Source organism: Falco naumanni, chromosome 4 (assembly GCF_017639655.2).
Source record: "Falco naumanni isolate bFalNau1 chromosome 4, bFalNau1.pat, whole genome shotgun sequence".
Lineage (NCBI taxonomy): Eukaryota > Metazoa > Chordata > Aves > Falconiformes > Falconidae > Falco > Falco naumanni.
Window position 1 is genome coordinate 76,180,587 of NC_054057.1, and position 20,850 is coordinate 76,201,436.

At 52.2% G+C, this 20,850-nt stretch overlaps 1 protein-coding gene across 1 annotated transcript in view; it reads left to right on the plus strand.

Moving 5' to 3' along the window:
• Positions 1-11,198, plus strand: part of LOC121086568 — a 116,653-nt gene extending 105,455 nt beyond the window's left edge. The window contains exon 4 of the mRNA XM_040590474.1: positions 11,154-11,198. Within this exon, the coding sequence (XP_040446408.1) occupies positions 11,154-11,198 (45 nt within the window). The remainder of the gene's footprint in view (positions 1-11,153) is intronic.
• The last annotated feature ends 9,652 nt before the right edge of the window (positions 11,199-20,850 follow it).

The following is a 20,850-nucleotide window of genomic DNA, read 5'->3' on the forward strand; positions in this document are numbered from 1 at the left end:
ACCCCGGTTCATGTTCCTGCAGGTCTTGCGTGCGCAGTGGTTACTAATAGCTCATCGGTGGGTTGGCCAGATCCCTGCTCCGGCGGGATCCTCTCCCTCTTCTAGGTGTGTTACCAAAGGGCTGATTTGATGGCAGAGGGCTCTTCCCAAGGTTGCTGTGCTGGGGTGGCCTGGTCCTGCTGGTCGGACCAGAAGTATTGCTGCCTGGGTAGGGGTCTGTGGTGCCCAGGCTTCCCTGTGGGACAGCAAACCTCAGGCAGTTGGGGTGAGGGACCCCACTGTGGAGACAACCATGCTGTGGTCCACTTGCATCTGGTGGCTTGTCCCTGCTGAGGGGATGAGGCTGCCGGAGGAGAGGGGGATGCGCCCAAGCATTTGAATTTTTCAGACAGAGTGGAGGGGTGCCCCCAGACCCAGTCCCTGGGGCAGATGAAGGCAGAGGGAGGAAACACGGGAGATGCAGAGGTCTGTGCGAGGAGAGGTGGGTTGGCTGATCGGACAGCAGCCAGGCTTTGGATGGGACCAGCCATGCTCAGCCCGCTCCGGTGGGGCAGGGCGAAGGGTGGGGTGGTGGGTGGCGAGCCTTCTCCCTGCCAAGGTGCTCCTGGGGGGTCAGGGCCCTTGGACACCACCTGAAGTACTCTCCTGTAGACCCCCATCCTTGCAGAGCCCACTGGGCCCCCTGGATGCCGCAGGGGAATGGCCTTTCCCAGCCCAAGCTGCCACCCTGGGTCTTCCACATCCCGGGAGGCTGCAGCTGATTGAATGGAGCATGCGACGGGGCGGGCGCCCGCTCATTTGCTCCCCGCACTATAATTAGCCGAGTTGGCGGGCAGACCTGCTGTCAGGCTGCCTGACACCCAGCCAGGCTGCGGGGCTTGTGATGCAGCATGTAAAGTACATGCTGGAGGACAGGGTGTAATTAACTGCAGGCCCTTGGAGCTGAGAGCTGACTACTCGGCTTCCAGCCTTTTCTCTTGCCTTTTTTTTTTTTTTTTTTCCCAGTGATGAAATACATAGCTTCACCTATAAACCAGTATAAACATGCATGAGCTGGTATGCCCAAAGATTAAAAAAAAAAAGATGCAAAATGTTTGAAAATACCAGGAAGTGCATGAATGCAATGTTAAGACACCCCCCTGCAAATGAGGCAAAATAAAAAATCCCAGGCTCTAACAGCAACACGAACTCGGCCGCGCTGCACCCCCTGCGCGTGCCGTGCTCAGGGCTTAACGCTATAAATAGCAGCATATTCAGCTACGCATCTCGGCCCTGATTCTGCAAACACTTAAGCCCGAGCACAGCTCTTTCCCGACGTGCTTAAAGTTGCAGTAATAGTTTGCAGGCTGTAATCAAGAAAAGAGAAGAAAAAATAGGTAGAAAACAGAACGTGTGCAGCACACTGTTGGTACCAGCCATCGACGGATATACAGCCTGGGTGTCTGCTGCTCCTCCCTTGCAGCTCCTGCGCCCTTACCTACCTAATTAAGGATTTGATTAATGAAAACACAGAGAGAAGGTGCCCACGCCTGTGCGTGCCTGTCACCCTGGATGTTGTTGTTGAGCTGGCAGAGTTTACAAGCTCCGGTGTTTTTGCCAGCAATTTGACAATTTCTTTCATCCAGCGAAGCTCGGATGAGCAGCAAGTGCACGGCTCGGGCTGTGCCAGCCCTCAGCATGGCTCAGGGAGGTCCTTCCAGAAAGGGGAACTTTTTAATAGGGAGGCTGTGCGTGCATGCATGTGTATATGTGCATAAATTAATTTTTATAGGCATGTAGCAGTACAATAGAAGTTGAGAAAACAAAGTTTCCTGGATGAGCTCTCGGAAAAGAAATGCTTTGAAGTTTGGGTCTGCCTTAGCGTGGTGTGAGCTGCGAGGGGTCTGCGGGTGAGCAGCCCCCGTTGGCGTGGGGAGTGTGGCCTGGGAAGAAGCTTGGCTGGGGAAAGCAGGGGCGGGAGGAGGCTGGGGGAGATGCTGAGCGGGGTGGGAATGCGAGGGAAGGTATGGTGGCAGGGGAGTGAAATATGGAGTGCAAATGGACTTGTTTATTGGGGGTGTTGGCAGATGCTCATTAGCAGGCTTACTTTTCCTCCCGGTAGGATGGCAGGCTCAGGGACGAAGCCTGTCCTCGTTGCCCCGGCTGATGAGAAGCCCAAAGTCGGTTGTGAGGGTTTGTGCTGCATCCAGCTCACTTGTGTGTGATTAATTGCTGAGTGGAAGGAGACTGAGGGAGGAGGGGGGTCGTTGGGCTCTGTGGCTGTGCCAGTGTGGCTTGTGGCACTGGGGCTTGGTGCCCATCCTCTGTGGTCCAATACGCATATTTGTGTAGATCTCTGCTCCTCTGTGCAGTGCACCTGCGAGGGTGTGCTCTGAGGAGGAGGAGGAAGCAGAATCTGATGATGTTGGGGAGTTCGACAGGGCCAGGGTGAGCTGCTGAGATGTGCTCTGGAGCAAGGGGCTGGTAATGAGGCTGCCATCCAGGAGAAGCCATCTCATCACTTTCCTGGGGGTCACAGTTTGAGTGAAGATAAAGTCCATTTTCCAAAGAACCAGGTTTATGTTTGCATTTCAGCCCCTAGGAAAACACTAACGTCTCCCCTCCTGGGTCCTAGACATGAGGGTGGATGAGCAACTAGAGAAGAGCATTGAGCCTCTGGTAAGAGGACCTGGGGGGGAGTGTGGTGTCAGGATGCGCTGGCCAGGGGAGCCAGTGAACATGGGGCCTCCTCCTGGGTAGGTCTGTGGTGTCTGTGGTGGGGAGCGCTGCCTGGGGGTCACCGTGAGCTCCTCCAGCTCCCAGGTGTGGGCTGAGCTGCTCTACTGGGGGGTGGCTGCAGGGCTTAATTTCTGTTCCCTGCATCGCCTCAGTGTACCTCCTGTGCATAGCCATGTTTCCCTCCTCCTACCTCCCTAAATGGTCCAAAAGCACTTTTCTCTAGTTTTCAGCATGTTTTCCACCTTCCATTGGACTCAAAGCCCATCCTGGATGCGCATCAATGCCCCATGTGCGTGCACAGGGTCAGCGCTGTTTGCAGGCGAGTGTGATAGGCTCTCGCTCCAGAGCTGGGCTGGGATGAGCTAGCCGCTGAAGAATGAACGTGTTAGAGCCATTGGCATCCTCCCCTGGCTGGGTCGGGTCTGCGGGGAATCGTCCGCCCCCTCCTCGGAGCCTTTGTAATGGAAGCAGGAGGAGGCAGGATCACGACAGGAGAGGCTGGGGCTGGCACTTGCAGAAACGCTGGCGGCTCATGCATCCCTCCATGGTCCAGTGGTGCTTTGCCTTTGCCGAAATGCCATCCTCCGACAGACCGAGGCCCTTTTCTGATTCCCTGGGGCATGTGTCCTCCTCCTTTCTTCCCTCAAGGCAGCCCCTTCCATGTCTCCATCTGCGCAGGCAGTGCTGCTGCCCTGGCCTGATTCTTCCCCAGCCACCAGATTTCGTTCTGCTGTGTAACCTACCCTTCCTTGACCACCCCTGTTCTCCATTCCTTAATCACCCCCATAGTTCACCGGGGACCTACTCTCCAGCAAGGCTGACCTCTGGGGTGCAGAGCTCCCTCCCGGGTGTGAGCTGGTTTGCAGCACCACCACACTGAAGGCAGGAGTTATAATCGTGATCTGGGGCTGAGCAATCTGGTTAATCCAGCCTGAAATTCAGGTTTAGGATTTGAGGGTTCATCTGGCTTGAAATTCATGTTTCAGGGACACTCAGGGCTGTGTTAGCCCAGGGCCCTGGCAGTGCTGGGGCAGGGCTGTTTTGAGGGTACTGGGGACAGGTGGTGATGGCAAGCAGGATGGGTGCTGGCACCCATGGAGGGGCACTAGTGTCTGCAGGGGAGGAGGCTGCACTCCCACAGCCCTTCAGTGTCTGGGCCAAGCCCATGCCAGAGGCAGGGGGCTGGAGGGAGGTGGGAGTGTATGGTGTGTGGCGTGCTGAGCGCTGGGATGCTCTGGGTGGGCCAGCCCTTGCTTGGAGGGATGCTGCTGGCTGGAGCAGGGGGCATGACATCTCCTTCCTCCTCCTCCCAAACAACCCTCCCGCATCCCAGGCTCTGAATTTTATTCCCCTTCCAACAGTCAGGCATCAACTCCCGATTACTCATAAATGCAGCATGTTGCAGATACGCGGAGCCTGACGAATGGCTGCGCCTGAGAGCACAAACCGCCAAGATCCAGGGTGAGAAGCCGGGATGGCAGGGGACAGGCTGTGCAGCCTTGGTCCCCCAACCCTGTTCTGTCCTGGGGGCCGAGTGCCTGCAGCCGCTGCCCAAATCCCCCTGGAATCTGCCCAGCCCAGCTTGGGAACCCAGCTGGGGGATGCTGCGGCCGATGGGGCAGGCGCTGAGGTGCCAGCAGGTGTCCAGGCATGGATGGCAGGTTTATGGCATAGACTGCTGTCGGCGATGGCTCACAAGTTTGTTTTGCAGAATCCTCTTCTAGCATGGAAAAATAACTCATCCCTCGGTTTTTCTCTCTTTTGTTTGTGTGGGCATTGATTACACTGGGAGTTACTGAGCCAGATTTTATTGGAATGACTTAGAAAGCTGCCACCTGCGAGCAGCCGCTTGTCTTTGGGGATTATTTTGGTGTAGTATTTGTAGTTTCTAAATAATTGCATGAGGCTTCTTCAGCCTTGCTAAGAACTTCATTCTCCCAGGGACGCAGCCCAGAAAAAGATGAGCTGAGATTATGCTTGGCAACATTTAGGAGAGGAAAAAGTACAACAGGATTGATGTCTGCTGGCATGAATAAATAAATAATACAATACTTCTGCCTTAGCCCCTCCATGAGCATCCTTGTTTCCAACCCCATGTCTGTTATCTCCTCAGCCTGGCTGAATTTCGGAATTCAGAGCAGTCCTTAAATCAGCGTCATCTCTTCTGCCTGCAGCATGTTGTGCTAATTCTTAGCAGGGACCAGCGAGGCCAGCTCTGGAGATGAGCTGTCCTAGGGAAGTCTGCCTGGTAGCTTATGTATGTTGTGTAACTTGGGCTTGTTAAATATATGATTCTTGCAAAATCATTTACTTAGTGCCTGAAACGTGAAATTAAGGGAATAATTTCAGGCACTCATGCTGGCCCAGATTCTCACAGGTTTGCAAAGTCTGTGAAAATCATAGGTCATGTTTTAAATAAAGAGACAAGCCCAAACATTCCTTACATTTTGTACAAAATGTAGTAGGTAAAGAAGCATGTTTCGCAGTGCTGAACTGAGCTGGGTCGTTGCATGCATGTCCATGTGATCACCGTGCCCTGTTGAGAAGGGTCGGGAAGGACAGTGCTGGAAACACCACTGGGAAGACGAGAGGTCTTCCCACTGATTCTGATGCCACTGGACAAGCCTTAGCAATGGCCTAGCTGCAGCTGGGTGTTGTTCTACTAGTCAGGGAGGCTGCATTTTTACACCCCTGCAAAGGTGCTTTTTGAGAACCTGGGCATGGGTCTTTATGGATAACTAATTCACTCCGGCCTCTCAGTTCATCTTGGTTTTGTGTAAAAGCACCAAGAAAGGTGGTGTCACATTGCCTTCCTTTTCCCTCATAGCATTTCCAAGGTGTTCCTGTGACACTGCACTTTCAATGTTGATCTTGCACTTTTCTGCAAGAGCAGAGGGGCTCTGAGCATCGCACGGAGAGGTCCTGTCATCAAAACGAGGGCAGTGCAAGCCTGGCTCAGGTATTCCTGTATGGGGAGGTGCAGAGGGTAGCAGTGGTAATGACCTTGAGACAACACTTTCTTAGTCATATTGGCAGTCAAACCCCGCTCCTTGGCAGGCTGGGTGCTGGCACCCATGAGCTGTGGGCTTGGTGTCAGTGTCCCCTTCTGCTGCTGCTGCCTCTGCTTGGGTGGTTTTTCTCTCTGCAGAGGAAAGAGTTTAATGACAGTGCCTGGCTGCATCCCAAAGGGCAGAGTCTTGGGAGACATGCACTGGGGGGGTGGGGGGAGCGAGGCTCTGGGGGCAGCACCAGGCTCTGAGGACATCACCTGGGACAACATCCTGGTGTCCCACCTTCCTCTCCTGGCCCCGCTGGCAGCAAGAGTGTGAATGCCAGAGCGATGGAGGGTGTATGCTGGAAGCTTTTTGGCAGCTGCCTTGCCCAGCGCCAGGTACCGGGGTGGTGGGGGCTGCTCCTGCCCTTCCATATTGCCCCCATGCTGCCACAGTCACTTGCCTGTCTCAGGAGGGAAGGGAGGAGATGGGCGTAAGCATCGTTTGAAGTACTTGTTTTAAAAATACACGCTGATAAAAATTACTCTCTCCATTATTTCATTAAGGGTTTTAAAATGTGCTTCCTAAACCCTGAGTCATCAATGAAATGAGCAAGTGAGAAGCAGCGCAGCGGGTCCCGCTGGAGGGTGACTCATGCTGCAGTGGGGCTTGGGGCTTGCAGGGGGCTCTGAACTGGGGGGATGCTTCCCTCCCTCCCTCCCTTTCGGGAAGGCCAGGGACTCCCCAGCATCCTGAGCAGCAGCAGGAGGTCTCTAGGAGCCTGTGGGGCTCCTGGACTTCTGGGAGCTGAGCTGTCACACTGAAGCTGTGCCTCTCTGGAGTCCCCAGCTATGCCTTGATGCACAGGAGCCACCAGCAGACAACTCTCCTGGAAGCCTGTAGATCAGCCAACAACAGTGCATGCATGCAGGCAGGCATTTGATTTTTTATTGTATGCTTGCATAGATAAAAGCCTCCATATCCCATATTGGTTCAGGAGGAATTGATCTCTCCTCCCAGAAGCCAGGTCAGCTTTTGATCGTTTTTGGGAGCTCTCTGCTTCTTTCAGTCCCCAGGCACAGGCAGAAGAAACAAAACCAGTCCCAGCTCACTGTAAGGCCAGGAACTGTCCTCTCTGTGTTGGTTTATCTAGCTGGCTTTGCAAAAGCCCTTAGAAATGCTGCTGTATCCCTCCCACTGGAGTTGATTCAAACTCTGTTCAAGCTCAGTCCCAGGACATTTTCCTAAGATCCAGGCTGTGTGTTCCCTTTACCCCACTCCGCTTCCTTACGTCCCATCCTTCCCTTGACTGCTTTTCCATGATCTTCCCCTCCTGTGGATGCTGGCTGAGACTGTGGTACCCAGTGCAGTGGGACTAGGGTGGTGGCTGGTGGTACTGTCACAGCCTACACTGCTGCCCCGGGGAAGATGCTTTGGCTGCTGCCCCTTCATGTAGCGCGCGCACACTTGGTCTTGCCCACAGCCTCCCATCGCCGATTCTGTAAGTGCTTTCTTATTAATATCTTCACGCTATCGGTGAAGGCTCCCTTGCTTGGGAGGACCTTTCCAGGTGCTGCTCTGAGCTCTCTCAGTGCTCCTGGCGGGGATGTTGTGGTGTCTCTGCCCTTGGCAAAATGCCTTGGGCATTTTATTTTTACTACAGCTACAATTCATAGTGAACCACTGTGCAGTCAGGCCAGCCCCAAGGTGCCCTGTGGTCACTTAGGGCATCACTGCTTTCTTGTCTCCTTCCACCTGCTGATGGCTCTGTGCTGCTTTACTTGCAGTTTTCAGTGTCCTTGGTTTATCCTCTACCTGGTTTATTAATCTCCTTGATGGATGGTCCCTGTCCGTGGCTCCTGTTGTGACACCATGTGTGCCTGTGCTTATTCTTCCTTCCACTTCTTCATGAGGATTTCGCTTAGAGGCAGTTGAAAACATGTCCTTGCCTTGAGTCTTGCTGCTGGCCCTGACCACCTTCTTCTGCCCAGGCACTACCTCCGCCAGTCCCCAGCAAGCTATCCTGCCCAGCTGGTGATTTCTGTAGCCAAGTGCTTCCCTGCTGCGCTCCCAGAGCCCTCTGGATCCACGGCCAGCTTGGTGTTGTGCACGTTCGGGAGAAAGAAATGGAACGCGGTGGGATGGACCTGCATAAATTCATCTGACTGCTGGCCATGGTCCCTTTCTCTTCTGGGAAGAGAGTAAGGAGGCAAAGGGCTGTGCAGGCAATATGGGGAAACTGAGGCATGAAGAGGGAAGAAATGGCTCAAGGCCAAACCTTGGGGTGGTGATAGAGCCAGGAGCTGATCCACAACTCCTGGTCTTGCTGCAGGCCAGATTCCTTGGACATATTGCTGGAATTCTGCTTTTCCTCCTAATTTGCTATTTTCCTAATAAGCTTCAAAATCAGCTATTTTGGCTAATCATTGCTGCGATCACTCCTTGTTTTGTTTGGTGTATTTTTTTTTCCTCTTTGCAAAGTTAGTGTCTCATTGTTTTATTCCAGATAAAAACTTCTCACTTTTCCACGACTCTTAAAAAATAATTGCTTGATAAGCTCAAGGTAAGCCCTTCTCTTAGCGTGCTCATGTAGCTCATCCTGCCAGTGGTTTGTGAGCTGTGGAGCGTGCGGAGGAGCAGCAGGCTGCCGTGCCCGTGGTGCTGCTTGCCTGCAGCCATGGCATGGCACCGGCACAGGGCGCACGGCTTTGCTAGAGCTTCTTCCACCTCCCTTCTGCAAGACCTGAACTTGCAAGGTGGTCTTTTCTTTTTCCCCAGGTTTTCCACGTGGCTTTTCCTTGTTAGGGATTCATTTCAGAAATCTGCACCTCCATCCTAGCAAGAGTCGAGGGGAGGTTAATGTTTGTGACACCTGTGGCTGTGTGAAGGGGCTGCTGCAGATTTTGTCATCTTGTGTGCTGGGAATATTGGTGACAGTGATAGTCCTCGCAGCATTTCAGAAGGGTAGAAGAGTGCCAGTGTTGTTTCCTGCTGTTATCAGTTATCAGAAAGGCCAGTTACTTTGGAGCTGGCTGTGTGGTTGATGGGAGCTTTTCCCCGCAGACTTTGGCTGCGGCTGGGTGGAGGGTCTGACTGTGTGGGATGCAGGTTTTCCATGAGTTGTTTCAATAACGTTAAGAAAGCTGTTTGCAAGTGGTTTCTTCTTAAATGTCGACAGTTCTCTGTGATCGCTGCTAGCACAGGTAGCAGAAGGAACTGAATTTGTCCTGGCTCATGAGCCTTATTGCAGGCAATCCATAGCACTCTGTTTTAGGTGTCGAGTTTAAAGAACTAAGGAAATACCTTACAGGAATGCTGTGCCTGAGGGAGAGAAGGTGTTCCCAGATGTGCTGTGGACTTAAAGGACAGGTCCCATCACTCAGGGCATTTGCTCTGTGCAGTTATTGCTGTACTTGTTTCTCTGCTGCTTCAGGAATGCACAGAATGGTTAAGGAGATCTGGGGATCTCCTGGTGATCACCCAGTCCAATGCCCTGCTCAGGGCAGGGCCACCTATGCCAGGTTGTCCTGGACACCCGGGACCATCTAGTCGGATTTTGAATGTCTCCAAGGCTGGAGACTCCACCACCTGTCTGGGCAGCCTGTGCCAGTGGTGGAGCACCCCATTCTGGTGACTGGCCACCAGCCCTGTGGGGCCTTGCTGTAGCTTCTTGCTGCTGTCGTGTCAGAGGAGGGGGAGCAGGTGGGAGAGCCAAAGGGTGCTGCTGTCTCTGGCCAGTGGGGATAGCTCAGAGATTTTGCACACTGACATGGAGGTTGGCACATGGGCAAAGGAGATCTTCTGATCTCAGAGGGCTGCTCCTCGTGTGCTCCCAGCTCTATCCCACAATGGAGCTCAGATGTGTGCCCATAAGATCTGCAAGAGGGTGGCATGCATCCAGACCCAGGTAATCCCGCACTACGGGTTTGCTTGCAGCCTCCCCATGCTGGTGCCCGAGCAACACACCTGTTCCAGGGAGAGGGTCAGTCACCAGTGAACCACAGCCTCATCTCGCTGGCTTGGCCACAGGTCCCTTTTGGAGGGATCTTTTGGTGACAGTGGATCCCTGCCTGCTTAAAGCCAGGGCACTCCCTGCTTGCTTTTCAGTCCCAGGGTAGGAGCACCCGGAGAGTTCCTGTGCCCCTGATTAGCATTCGGCCCTGCTGCTCCTGCTGCTTTGGTGTTCCTGCTTGCCATTGCCTGGCAACCACGGAGCAAAACTACAACAGCAGCCCCAGAGCCTGAGCCTGAGCATGCTTCCCGCGAGCGTGCACGCACACTGGCACACGCTTGCTGGGGGACGGGGACAAGGTGGGTGGCTGGGCATGCCCACCGCCCCCCATGTTGGCAAGGCGCGAAGGTGAAGACCATCCCCGAAAGCAGGAGGAGGAGGAGGAGAGGGCTCTGGTGGTGCAACAGCTTTGCTGACACCCAGGTTTGGTGGGTCTGTCTGTCTGTCTGTCCCGGCACTGCCCACTGCGAGCATCCTGCTATGTCAGGCACAGCGTGCCCCTCCACATCCCTTAGTGGCGGGGGCTTTTTCTGTGCTGGGCAAGCGCATGTCACGAACTGGGAGCTCGCAGCAGGGCAGGGGGCCAGCCTCCACCGCGCTGCCTCCAGGACAAGGCACATTGGGGGAGAGATTTGGGCATATGTGGGTGTATATGGCCCCGTTGGACAGCGGGGCAAGGCATGGCAGGGCATGCATGCACTCTGTGTGTGTCATACATGTGCCCCGCTTTGCACCCAAAGTGGGGTCTGCGGCATGCCCACAGTCCCCCAGGCTCCCTGGGGGGAGGCTTAGCCTGGCTGGGTTTTCCCAGGGGATCCTGGTGCTCCGGCAGCCTGGATTGTGATGCTTTCAAACTTTCACTAGACCATGCTGTTGGTGGATTGGCAGCGCATGGGAACTTGAGCATGCATCAGGCTGTCTCTGCTACCCAGGCTTGCACGTGTTTGGGGTCTGATGTCGTTCTTCTTGGCAGAAGAATTTTGTGGTCCTGGCCTTGGGCTCAGTCCCCTGTCCTGCCAGAGGGTCTCTGCAGGAGGTGATGGCTCAGTCCCTCTGCCAACCCTGCACTTTGTCCTCTTTCCAGCTGGGTGGGCTCAAGAGGACATGTGTCCCCTCCTGACACAAGGTACCATGCTTCTGCAGGTGATGGGAGAGACAGATGTGCCTGAGTATGTTGGGTTCAGACTTAATGCATCCCCACACTTCTGCTTTGACTCTTTATTTTTACATCCTTAGCTGCTGTGGGCTCTGTCTACTGTGTGCTTGGTAGCTGGAGGTCCGAGCTGCCTGCCCTGTCCAGCCAGCCCACACATACCCTCTGGGTAGCAAAAAGCATCATGCTTTTTCCTGCTCACCACACATCTTTTTGTCAATGATACTTGCTTGGCTTAAAGGGTTAAAGAAATACATCTGTCTTTTGTGTCTTGCAGAGCCTGGGGTCAGCAGACAAGAAGGACTTTTACCAGCCAAAGTAAGTGCCAGTAGTCGTGGTGAGTAATTGCATGGAAATTCCCGGTTGGTCCATGTTACTGAGCAGCTCTGTGGCTTGCTAAGATTAGACATTTCAATGTACAAGAATAGCTGCTGCAATTACACGAATGAGGATAACAGTACAAGGGCTGTCAATCATTTTGGCTTCAGGGCATATGCAAATCATTAAATCAGGTCAGAAAGAATCACAACAGCTTGACTGAGCCTGAGGGACAGAGCCGGGACCTGGTGGCTGGGAGCAGGGGATGCAGGGGTGACCTTTCCCACCTCTGGCTCCCTCTGCTCCAGGGTTTGTATAGCTGAGCTGCTGTGGAGAATTGAAGGGTTTAGTTCTGTGTCACAACGGGCTGATATTGAAGCACGTCTTCCACAGCCCGTGCTTTGACGTTGATGCCTGTTGTTTTCCATCCGTTGTGTTTTGTAAAGCACGGTGAGCTGCAGGGGTGAGAGGAAAGGAAGAGGCTCTCTGGAGCTACCATGTTCATGAACACAAACAAAGATCTGCAAATCACCCCCCTAACATAAGTGGCTGGTTACTTAGTGGGTGCCCTCGGCCATGGCTCTGAGCTGATTGCAACACTCCGTAAGTGAGCGAGTAGAGAGCGGAGTGTGTAGAGCTGTCAGCCTCTGAGACCCATATTAAAACACAAGCAGAGCTTGCACTCGCAGGCCAGTTACGTTGTTGCACCCAGTGTTTGCAGACCCTCGCTGCAGCACTGCACCTTCGAGGCAGGAAGGTTGTCTCTGTGCTGGAAGGATGTGTTTGATACCATTGTTGTTTGGATAATGGCAAACTCTATTAAAAGCCATGCTGAGAGGTTTGGTTCTGGCCCTGACCACTGAGCAGGTGTGTATTGTGCTGCTGGCATGTGGGACCTTGTGTTGCTCCTGCTCTGTTTGGGGAAGTGGACATCTTCATGTTATCACCTTTTTTCTTCTGAAAAAAATGCCATAGGTGGTTTTGAAGTTGTGCAGCAGTGCTCTGATGTACAGGATTGTCAGAGGAGAGCGATTTTGGAAGATGCAGAAGGAACTGGGTTGGGGAAATTTCTCCTCCAAAACTCGCTGTCTTTCTGTACTTGCTCTTTTCTTTGCTGCATTCCAAAACATTCCTGCTTCCCAGCAGTGTCCGAGCATGCAGTGAGCACCAAGGCAGCGTCCTCGGTCTGAGTTACTCTTGGCATCAGAGGAGGCATGTCTGAGGCACACTGGGCATGGCAGGCTGTGTCACAGGGCACCTCATGGAACTACCTGCTCGCTGTCTGTGATGGGGAGCGCAAGTGTTGAGTGCCGGTGTGTTCTTCAGTTGTTTGCTGGTTCCTCTTCCTTTATGCCACCAAAAGTTTTTAAAACTCAGTGCTGCTCTCCTGGGTCCGTACTGAAAAGCCTGATTTCAGGGCGCTCCCCTGTCCCCTCACCCCAAGGCAGTGCTGATCGCCTTTTCAAGACCGTTGGCAGCTAAAGACTTCTGAAAACACAGCCGGAGCCATTTCCCAGGCTGTTTAATCCTGCGTGGCTTTCTGGGAGATCAGAGGGATATCCCAGGAGGTTGTGGAGTCATCATGGGCACAATAAAAAAATGAACACACATTTGGCAAAGGAGTTAGAATTCTGCTTTTGTGACCTCTACCAACAGTTGTCTAATATTTCGATGCTTCTTGTTGTAGCGCTGCTGTGTGCTTGTGTAGAGTGTGTGTTTTGACAAGCAGGCTTAGAAAAGATGGAAGCACCTCTAGCATCCGTGTTGCAGCTGAATCATCTGTAAGGCTTTGAGTAAGAGATTTGGAGGAAATATGTAAAAAGCTCTTACCCTTTGGTTTTCTTTCCTGAAGGGTGGTTTTAACAGTAGGTAGCAACAATTATAGTGCTACTTTTATGGCCCATCTCATCAAAGAAATGAGGGATGTTTCTCTGCCTTTAGTGGGAGAACATGGGCTTCCCACCTCACCGACGTTGCAGAGCTGTTGGGTCAGAGCGGTGGGTGCTGGTGCAGAAGGTCTCGTGAGCTACTAACTCTCATCTGATGCAGTTTGGGCACTTACCTTCCCCATCACAATGCTGCCTGCAGCTCTGCTCTGCCTGGGATCTGGCCAGCGTTCATAGAGACCAGGGAAGAAACACCTCGTGGGCTAAGTCCAGCCCCTGAGCTGCTTGCTCCTTTGTCACCCCAATTTTGGAAGCTGCTAATACAGCTGTAACGTTGTTAGAATATCCGGGCTTCCAGAGGTCCTTCCAAATTTCTGACAGAGGGCCCTTGACTGCTTTGTCAAGGCTGTTCCCTGAACAGGGACCTGCTGGCTGAAGACCCAGGGGCACCATGCTCAGAGACAGGACTAGGCTCTCCTGGAACAGGTGCTTTTGCCTAATAACTCTCCTGGCAGGGCTGGTTGGAAGTGTCTTGACAGGAGCCGAGAAAGGCTGGTTGTTTGCTAATTCCCCCTGGCATACATTTGCTCTTCAGTGTCAGGCACCAACTGGAACTCGGTTTCTTCAAACCCAGAAAAAAACTCTGGTACTAATAACAATCATAAAACCCCTAGCAAATGTAGACTGAAATACCTGGCTTTAATTAAAGTGTCACTGATGTGTTGCAGGAGCTGCTTGTGCTCCCTCCCCATGCTGTCCCCTCTGCTGAGAGCAATGCTCATCTGTCAAGAGAGTCGTCACTTGGGAGCAGTTAATATTTGCCAGGCACTTTGAGGTGTCAAGAGAGACACTGCTGTAGTGACACAAAATGCTCTCCATTGATCCGCTTGCTTGGTCCCTTGGGACAATGTGGCCACGTGAAGAGACCTGATGTCTCAGAGCCCATTCTTGCTCCAGCAGAATCCCACAGCCCTCTTATACAGGCATCTCATGGCTCTGTCTCCATTTCAGATTAAAGACTGCCACCCGCCTTCTGTGCTTAAGCCTCAGAGGTGTAAACACACCAGGAACCTTTGAAACCACCTTATATAAATCAGTAGCTTGTGTTTGTTTTGCCTTGCAGTCTTCATTACGCCAAAATGTCTCTGCAGCTAATTCGTTGTCACCCTGCTTTTAAAGCAGAACGTTTCATCTCTTAGACTGAAACCTTTCCATGCCAGCACTTAGATGAAAGTGAGTGTTGTGTTGCTGAATCATTATCTTGTAAAACCGTGGTGTTCTTAAGGATCTAGAAACCAGTATTTACATCTTGGAAGCGTTAAGGGCCATCATAATAAGCTAGATGTGTTCCTAAGCTGGGTGTTCATTTTCTTGCCTCCTTAACTCAGATGTTATTTTATAGTAATGATGATAATAACACGCAGATACTCTTTTGCAGTTGCTGAGAGTCATTCAGCTGGGATGTTCTTAAAGTAGCTCAGGTTCACCCGCAAAGCACCAAGCAGTGGGAGGAGGATGCACAGGGAAAGGGGGGAGTAAGAAATGGGGCAGATGATGCAAGGGGAGCGGTGGGGTAGGAGAAGCAGTACCAAGGCCACCTTTCTGTACTGAAGCCATGGGATACTCAATGCTGCAAGAAACTGCTCCAAAACCACCTTCAAAAGGTTGGAGAATGCTTCTCCCAGCTTTGGCCAAAGGAAAGGACAAAGTGCCGTCACCAGCATCACTGGTGGCAGTGGGATGGCAGCATGGTGGAGGGTGGAAGAGAGATGCTGGGTTCTGTGTGTGGGGTGGGTGACCCCCGAGCGGGTGCAGGTTTGCAGCTGAAGGGGTGCAGAGCCCCAACCCCAAAGCCTGGCTGAGCCAGTTTTCTGAAGAGTCGAGGAGTTAGCTCCTCCACACACAATGTAATTAAGTAAAGAAAGAAGATTACAATGCTGGTCAGGGTATCCTAGCAGCAGGGTCTGACCAACTGAAACTTCACAGCAAGCTTAAAAAATATTGCCTCTGGGGTTTGACCGGCGGATTCAGAGCCTGAGTTCCAGGCAGGTGGAGGGGCTTCAAGCCGCTCAGAGTGCTGGGAAAGGAAGGGGCTCCTGGAAAGGTGCTTTGGAGAAATGTCATGGTTCAGCAAATGCCGGACTGGGGGTGAAAAGCAGAGTCGGCCCAGAGAAGACAGGGAGCAGAGGGTTAGCAGAAACAGGTGTGAGTGGTGGAAGGTAGCTCACGATGTGGCAGAGAGGTGGATGTTTGCGGTAGGCGCAGGAGCCTCTGAACAGTCCTCTGCTTTCCTTCTGGCTTTCTGAAGGCGTTTCCTGCCCTGTGGCATCCTGATATTTTAAACTAAGGTGGCCCAGTCTCTTTCAGTAACGCCTTGAGCCCAGAAAGGCTGCTGGAGACTTTGCTGCTCTGGGGCGGGCGTTCTTCCCTGGGAGGGCTGGTGCTGCTTCTTGCCCTGGTGGAGGAGGTCCAAACCTGGTGGTTTGGAGGGCGGTGGGTGCTCTGGTGTGCCAGGCTGGGGCTGTGCAGTGCCTCCAGTGGCGACAGCTCCCTGAAGGGCAGGAGTGTGCCATTGCAGAGCCTTGGATAGGACAGGAGGATCGTCTACATCTCCAGCCTCTTGGGAATGGTTTTGTCCCCCAAGAACGCTTGCAGTGCTGCCAGGAGCACCGGCTGCGGCTCCCCCTTGCTCCGTGCCTGCGGGGGGAACGGGACACAGCCATGGTGGGAGCGGTGCTGGCAGAGACCAGCTGGAAGCTCGGGGATCAAGGAGGCAATAGCCCCGTTGATTTGCCCTGCGGTGTCTGGGCTGTTTGCCCAGGCTAGTATTTCTGTTTGCTTCTGAAGCTGGGAAAGTTGGTGCTGAGCTATGCTCAGTGAAGCGAGCGGGGCCCCGTGCAAAGGGTCCAGCTGCCCTGCTGCTGCCCACCTCTCCAGGCAGCCTGGGAGAGCAGCACCAGCTTATGTGCCTGATAGCTCCTGCTGAAGACCACTGTTTTTGTAAAGTATGAATGAATACAACTCTTATTAATTTTCTTTTTTATTGCTTGTTGTGTGGGAGCGCTCACCCTGGACCCCTATGCCTGCTGGTGCTGGAGGACTGTGGAGGGGTGCTCTGCATTCCCTCATAAATCTGCAGATTTATGAGGACAGAGATGCCCTGGATGGCACCAGGGCCCTCGATACCCAGAGTTAAATATCTTGGGCCGAGGGAGGTCAGGACAAGGAATCACTCCATCTCAGCAGTCCCTCGAGCCCAAGGGACAGAAAGAGGAGATGCTGGGGCTGCTTGGACCCCTACTGCCCTGCTCTGGGTGCCCAGGCCAGGGGACTCCGGACCACCCCCTTGCAGCATGCTTGCCCTCTGTCTGGGAATGGCCCTCCCAGACCTGGTCGTAGAGCAAAGTTTTGGGTTCTGTTGTTTCTGTGCAGCTTTTAACGTGTTAAGCAAGGTTGTGATGTAGGCTCCTACTGTGCCGGTTGTCATAGAAACTTGAAGGGCTTTTTTCTCCTATCCCCCCAGCCCCTTTCTTTATACCAAAGCAGGGTTGGGGTTTCCCCCCCTGCCCTGTAATTTCAGTTTCAGTCCAATTAAAAACCTGCCTGGCCCTGATTCCCTGTCTCCAGTACTGCCACACAAGGGCTCAGTGTCTTTATGTTGTGCTTCCTTTTGTCCCAACCAAAGGGTGCGTGTTCCCATCAGCTGGGCACTTTTCTGGTAGTGCTGGCTGGGGTTTTGGCCCCATGGATCCCTGACCAGGGTTGGGGCTGGTCCTCAGCCCTTGTCCCTCTGCAGTGCTGTTGGGTAGGAGCAGATCCCCTCACTCACCATGGGGTACCTCTCCTTGCTGCTGCTTCTGAAACCGGGGAATGGTTGGCTGCTTGGTGCCCAGTTGCTGGAGGTCCATGGTCCTTTGGTGGAAACATTGAAATGGCATCTGCCTGCCTCTGTGGTCTGAGCCCGTGTCTGCCTTCCCCTCTTGGGCGATGGGAGGACGACGCTGCCAGCTCAGCGCCGAGACCAGCACAGAAGCCACCTATGCACCAGCTGCAGCCCTTCCACATTTGCTACGCTCTGCATTAATCATGGAAAGGGAATTGAGCGTAGGAAGATGGGCATTTTTTAACAAAATAACCGAGACTGCATTCTCCCCTAAGCAAGAGAGCAAAGTGTTTGCTGCAGTGAGTCAACACAGATGCTTTTGGCATGGGATGTAAGGCTCCCTCCCACAGCAGCCATCGGTCCCACAGCCAGGTCTCAAGAGGAAGAAGTGGGTCGAGGTGTGTACTGAGCTGCTCAGCTGCTGGTGTTTCTCCAGGAGCTACGAGAGATCCTTTCCTGCATGCTTTATTTCTGGCGTGAGACTTGACAGGGACTCCTCACAGTTAGCCAGATGTCTAGCTCTGAACCTTGCCTTCGAGGAGCTAGCACCCATTTTTGCTGCCCTGTGCCACCCTAGCTCCTCATTGCTCTGAGGCTGGTGCTATCTCCTGAGTCACCCATCTTCACCACAGTCGCAGGGGTTAGCCTCAGAGCTCGTGCTATCCACTGGGATTCGCTTGTGTGGGATTTAGGTATGAAAGGGTCTATTAGATCACGCCGTTTGGCCTCCCATGTGCTGTAGGGGTGTAAATGCTGCCCACACACTTCTCGGCAAGCTGAAGAGGTTCTGATTGCCCTCAAAGAGGTGTCTAATCCTCTGAGGATCTCCGAGAGGTATCTAATCCTGACCCAAGACTCATTTGAACTTGTTGGGTTTCAGCTCCCAGTCCCTGGATCTCTGAGCGTCTCTCTGGATGAAAGTGGTTGGCACTGCTTTGGTTTGGGGGTGGGGTGGCACAGTTTTTGTCAATAAACTCAATATAGCTCATTTGCAGTAAGATATTTTCTCCATCCCTCGGATCAATTTTGTGACTCATCCCTCCAGCCTCTCTGCTTTTTTAGTGCCCCTTTTAAATGTGGGCACCTTAATTGCAGGAGTGTTTCTGTGTCAGTCTCAGCAGAGCAATACACGTAACTCTCCTCTCCCCAAAGAACTGCATCAGCTCTTTTCATCACAGCATCACATTAGAGCCTTGTGTTGGGTTGGTCACCCGTGGTGACCCTTGAGCCTTTCTGGAGGCTCTCTCTTGTCTGGGATACAGTCCCTGTTCATAAATACGGCCTGAAATCCTTCTCTGTAGGTGTGTCATTCTGCACTGGGCTGGATTAACATCTACAGTGTTTGAATGGGTTCAGCATTACCAAGCAACCCACATTTCACTCTCTCCTCATCAATATTTACCATTACATCAATCTTCCTGTCATCTGCTAATTTTTTTTAGCAAGGATTTTGTATTTTCTTCTCGATCATTGATGAAAATATCAACTAGCATGCTCCCCATGGAGCCTTGCTAAGGATTCCCCATTGATGACTTCTGTTTGAGACCTGTCAGACAGCTCTTAATCTATTTAACGTGCTTTATTGATACTGTATAGCACTATCTCCTAAAATCAGAATGTCAAGAAGCACTTAGCGCTCTGCCTGCACAGCCATAATGTACATGGTACCTTTCTCAGCTGAGCCTATATTCACTAAAGAGTGACATTTGGCTCATTTGACAAGATCTCTTTTCCACAAAGACAGGCCGACTGACTTTAATTATAACTTACATCCTTTAATTATATCTTAATTTAATTCCAGATGAGCCCTGCCTTCTGGGTCTTCTATCAGGCTGACCATTTAGTAGTTAACTAGGTCATCTCCACTGCTGGTTGTGAATATAGCTGTGAAGGGGCCATTTGCCATCTGGACGTGGCAGACCAAAGTTTGCTCAAAACAAGCAGCAGAACCCAGAAAACTCCCCAGCTCTGGGTACGCGTTATCTGTGCTGGCTGCTTAGTGCTGTTCGGCTGCCTTGGGTGTAGGTGAGGATACTAATGGTTTAGGAAAACTTCATCTTGTCTAGGAAGTACTTTACTCTCCTTTTTCCCCAAACACAGAAGAAATATCTATCGATGGTTTGCTTTTTCTGCATCATTATGGGCAGTCCTGCAGCCTCTGCTTGAAAATGGTCCTATTGTTCCTTATAAATGGACCTATTGCTAGAATTTGTTTGGCTCCCAATAGTAGATTTTGCATGTCCAGCCATGCATTCTCCCCTTCTTTAGTTTCCCTTATCAGTTTCCTACACATTGTAACTTGTATTGACCACTCTTTAGTGTGTATTCTGTTTCCCCTCTGAGCCTTCATTTGGCAAAGGGTATTTTTAACCGACTTGCTCATTTTCCTAACCATGAAATTGGGACTTTACAGACATTCAGTGAACTCCCCTTAAAGAACTCTTATTTTTTCACTCTACTTTTGAAAAGGTCTTTCTTGACAGTTTTATCCCATCTCCCTGGGATGTGGAAAACAGGCATTTTGCAGTATTGAGCGTGCGCAGTGCTGCCTGCCCCACCTTCTTGCTGGCCCGTGGGGACTGCTGCCAGCCTCTCCGGGCAGCCAGCGACTGCTTGACCTTCTGTCACCTGCTGTGCGTTGACTTCTGCATTGCAAAGTTATCAACTATAGTGTTTAGAAATGCATGTGGTGTTTTACTGCTGGCTCTGTGAGTCTCCTAGCATGTGCCTCGCAGACCCAAATCCTTTATAACATGTTACTTCTTTCTATCCGTGGAGAACATATATTTCAGGTTGAGCTGCTGCAGTCCTGTGCTGGCTCAGGTATGATGTGCCGTGCCTCTCCCCAGTCCTCGGTGAGAAGATAAAGCTGTATTTCTTCAAGCACTGACTGCTAAAAGATCTGTGATTCTAAAGAAAAAAATACAATGGCATGTATTGCAAGTATACAGTGCCCTCCTCTTCCTTCCCTGCCACCCCTCCTACGCAGAGCTTTCTGATCAGTAAATCATCGTAGCAGGTTTCAGTGGTGTCAAGTGCATTAAATTTCTGCTCAGGAGTAAAAATTTCCCATTCTTTGCCCTCCTTTCTCAACCTCGCTGCTTTGCATCCTCTGAAGAGCTTGCTGCTTTGGCCACCAGCACAGCACGAGCAAGGTCTCTTGATTCCCTTTCCTGGAACAACCACAGATTAATCTAGCTTTTTATTCAAATACACAGTTCTGGTATTTTCCCTCCATGCTTTCACCTGCAGTGCCAGACAGACAGCTGGGCCACAGAGCCATCAGTAGCGCACCAGCCTGCACTCTGTTCAGAAGCTTACTCTTGCTGAGGACCACGCTCCCCATGGCCACCCGGCTGGTATCTGAGCCCTTCACTGTGCAGCAGCACCGGAGGTGCCTGGGGCTCAGCTGCCGGCGATGCTGTTCTGTAGAAGAGCGTTTTGTTGCTCCTAAGACCCCTGGCAGGCAGGGAAGGACCAGCTGTTTGCAATGTCCTTCCAAACACATCCACACTCTTCCCAACTTCACAGTCGTCTCCCTTGCTCCTCCTGGGACCTCGTCACAGCCCGTGCTGTAGGTAGTGACTCTGCAGCCCTTCTCTGAGCAGCCTGAGCTCCTGAGAAGCAAAAATTGCCGGTGGTGGTGGAAATGACAGCGTTAGCCTCAAGAGCAATCAGCCGGGTCTCCGTGAGCTGCGGCGTTGGTGTTTATCCCCTGGCTCTTTCCTCTGGGAGGATAATCAGGCTGAATATGCTGATTTACTTGGGCTCTACAGAGCAGACTGTGGGGAGACATGTAGATAACGCTAAATTGCTCAGGGAACAATATGTCTAAGGACATAAAAGGATGAAAATATCTTGTCTTTGCTCATCCTGACAAAGCGGTG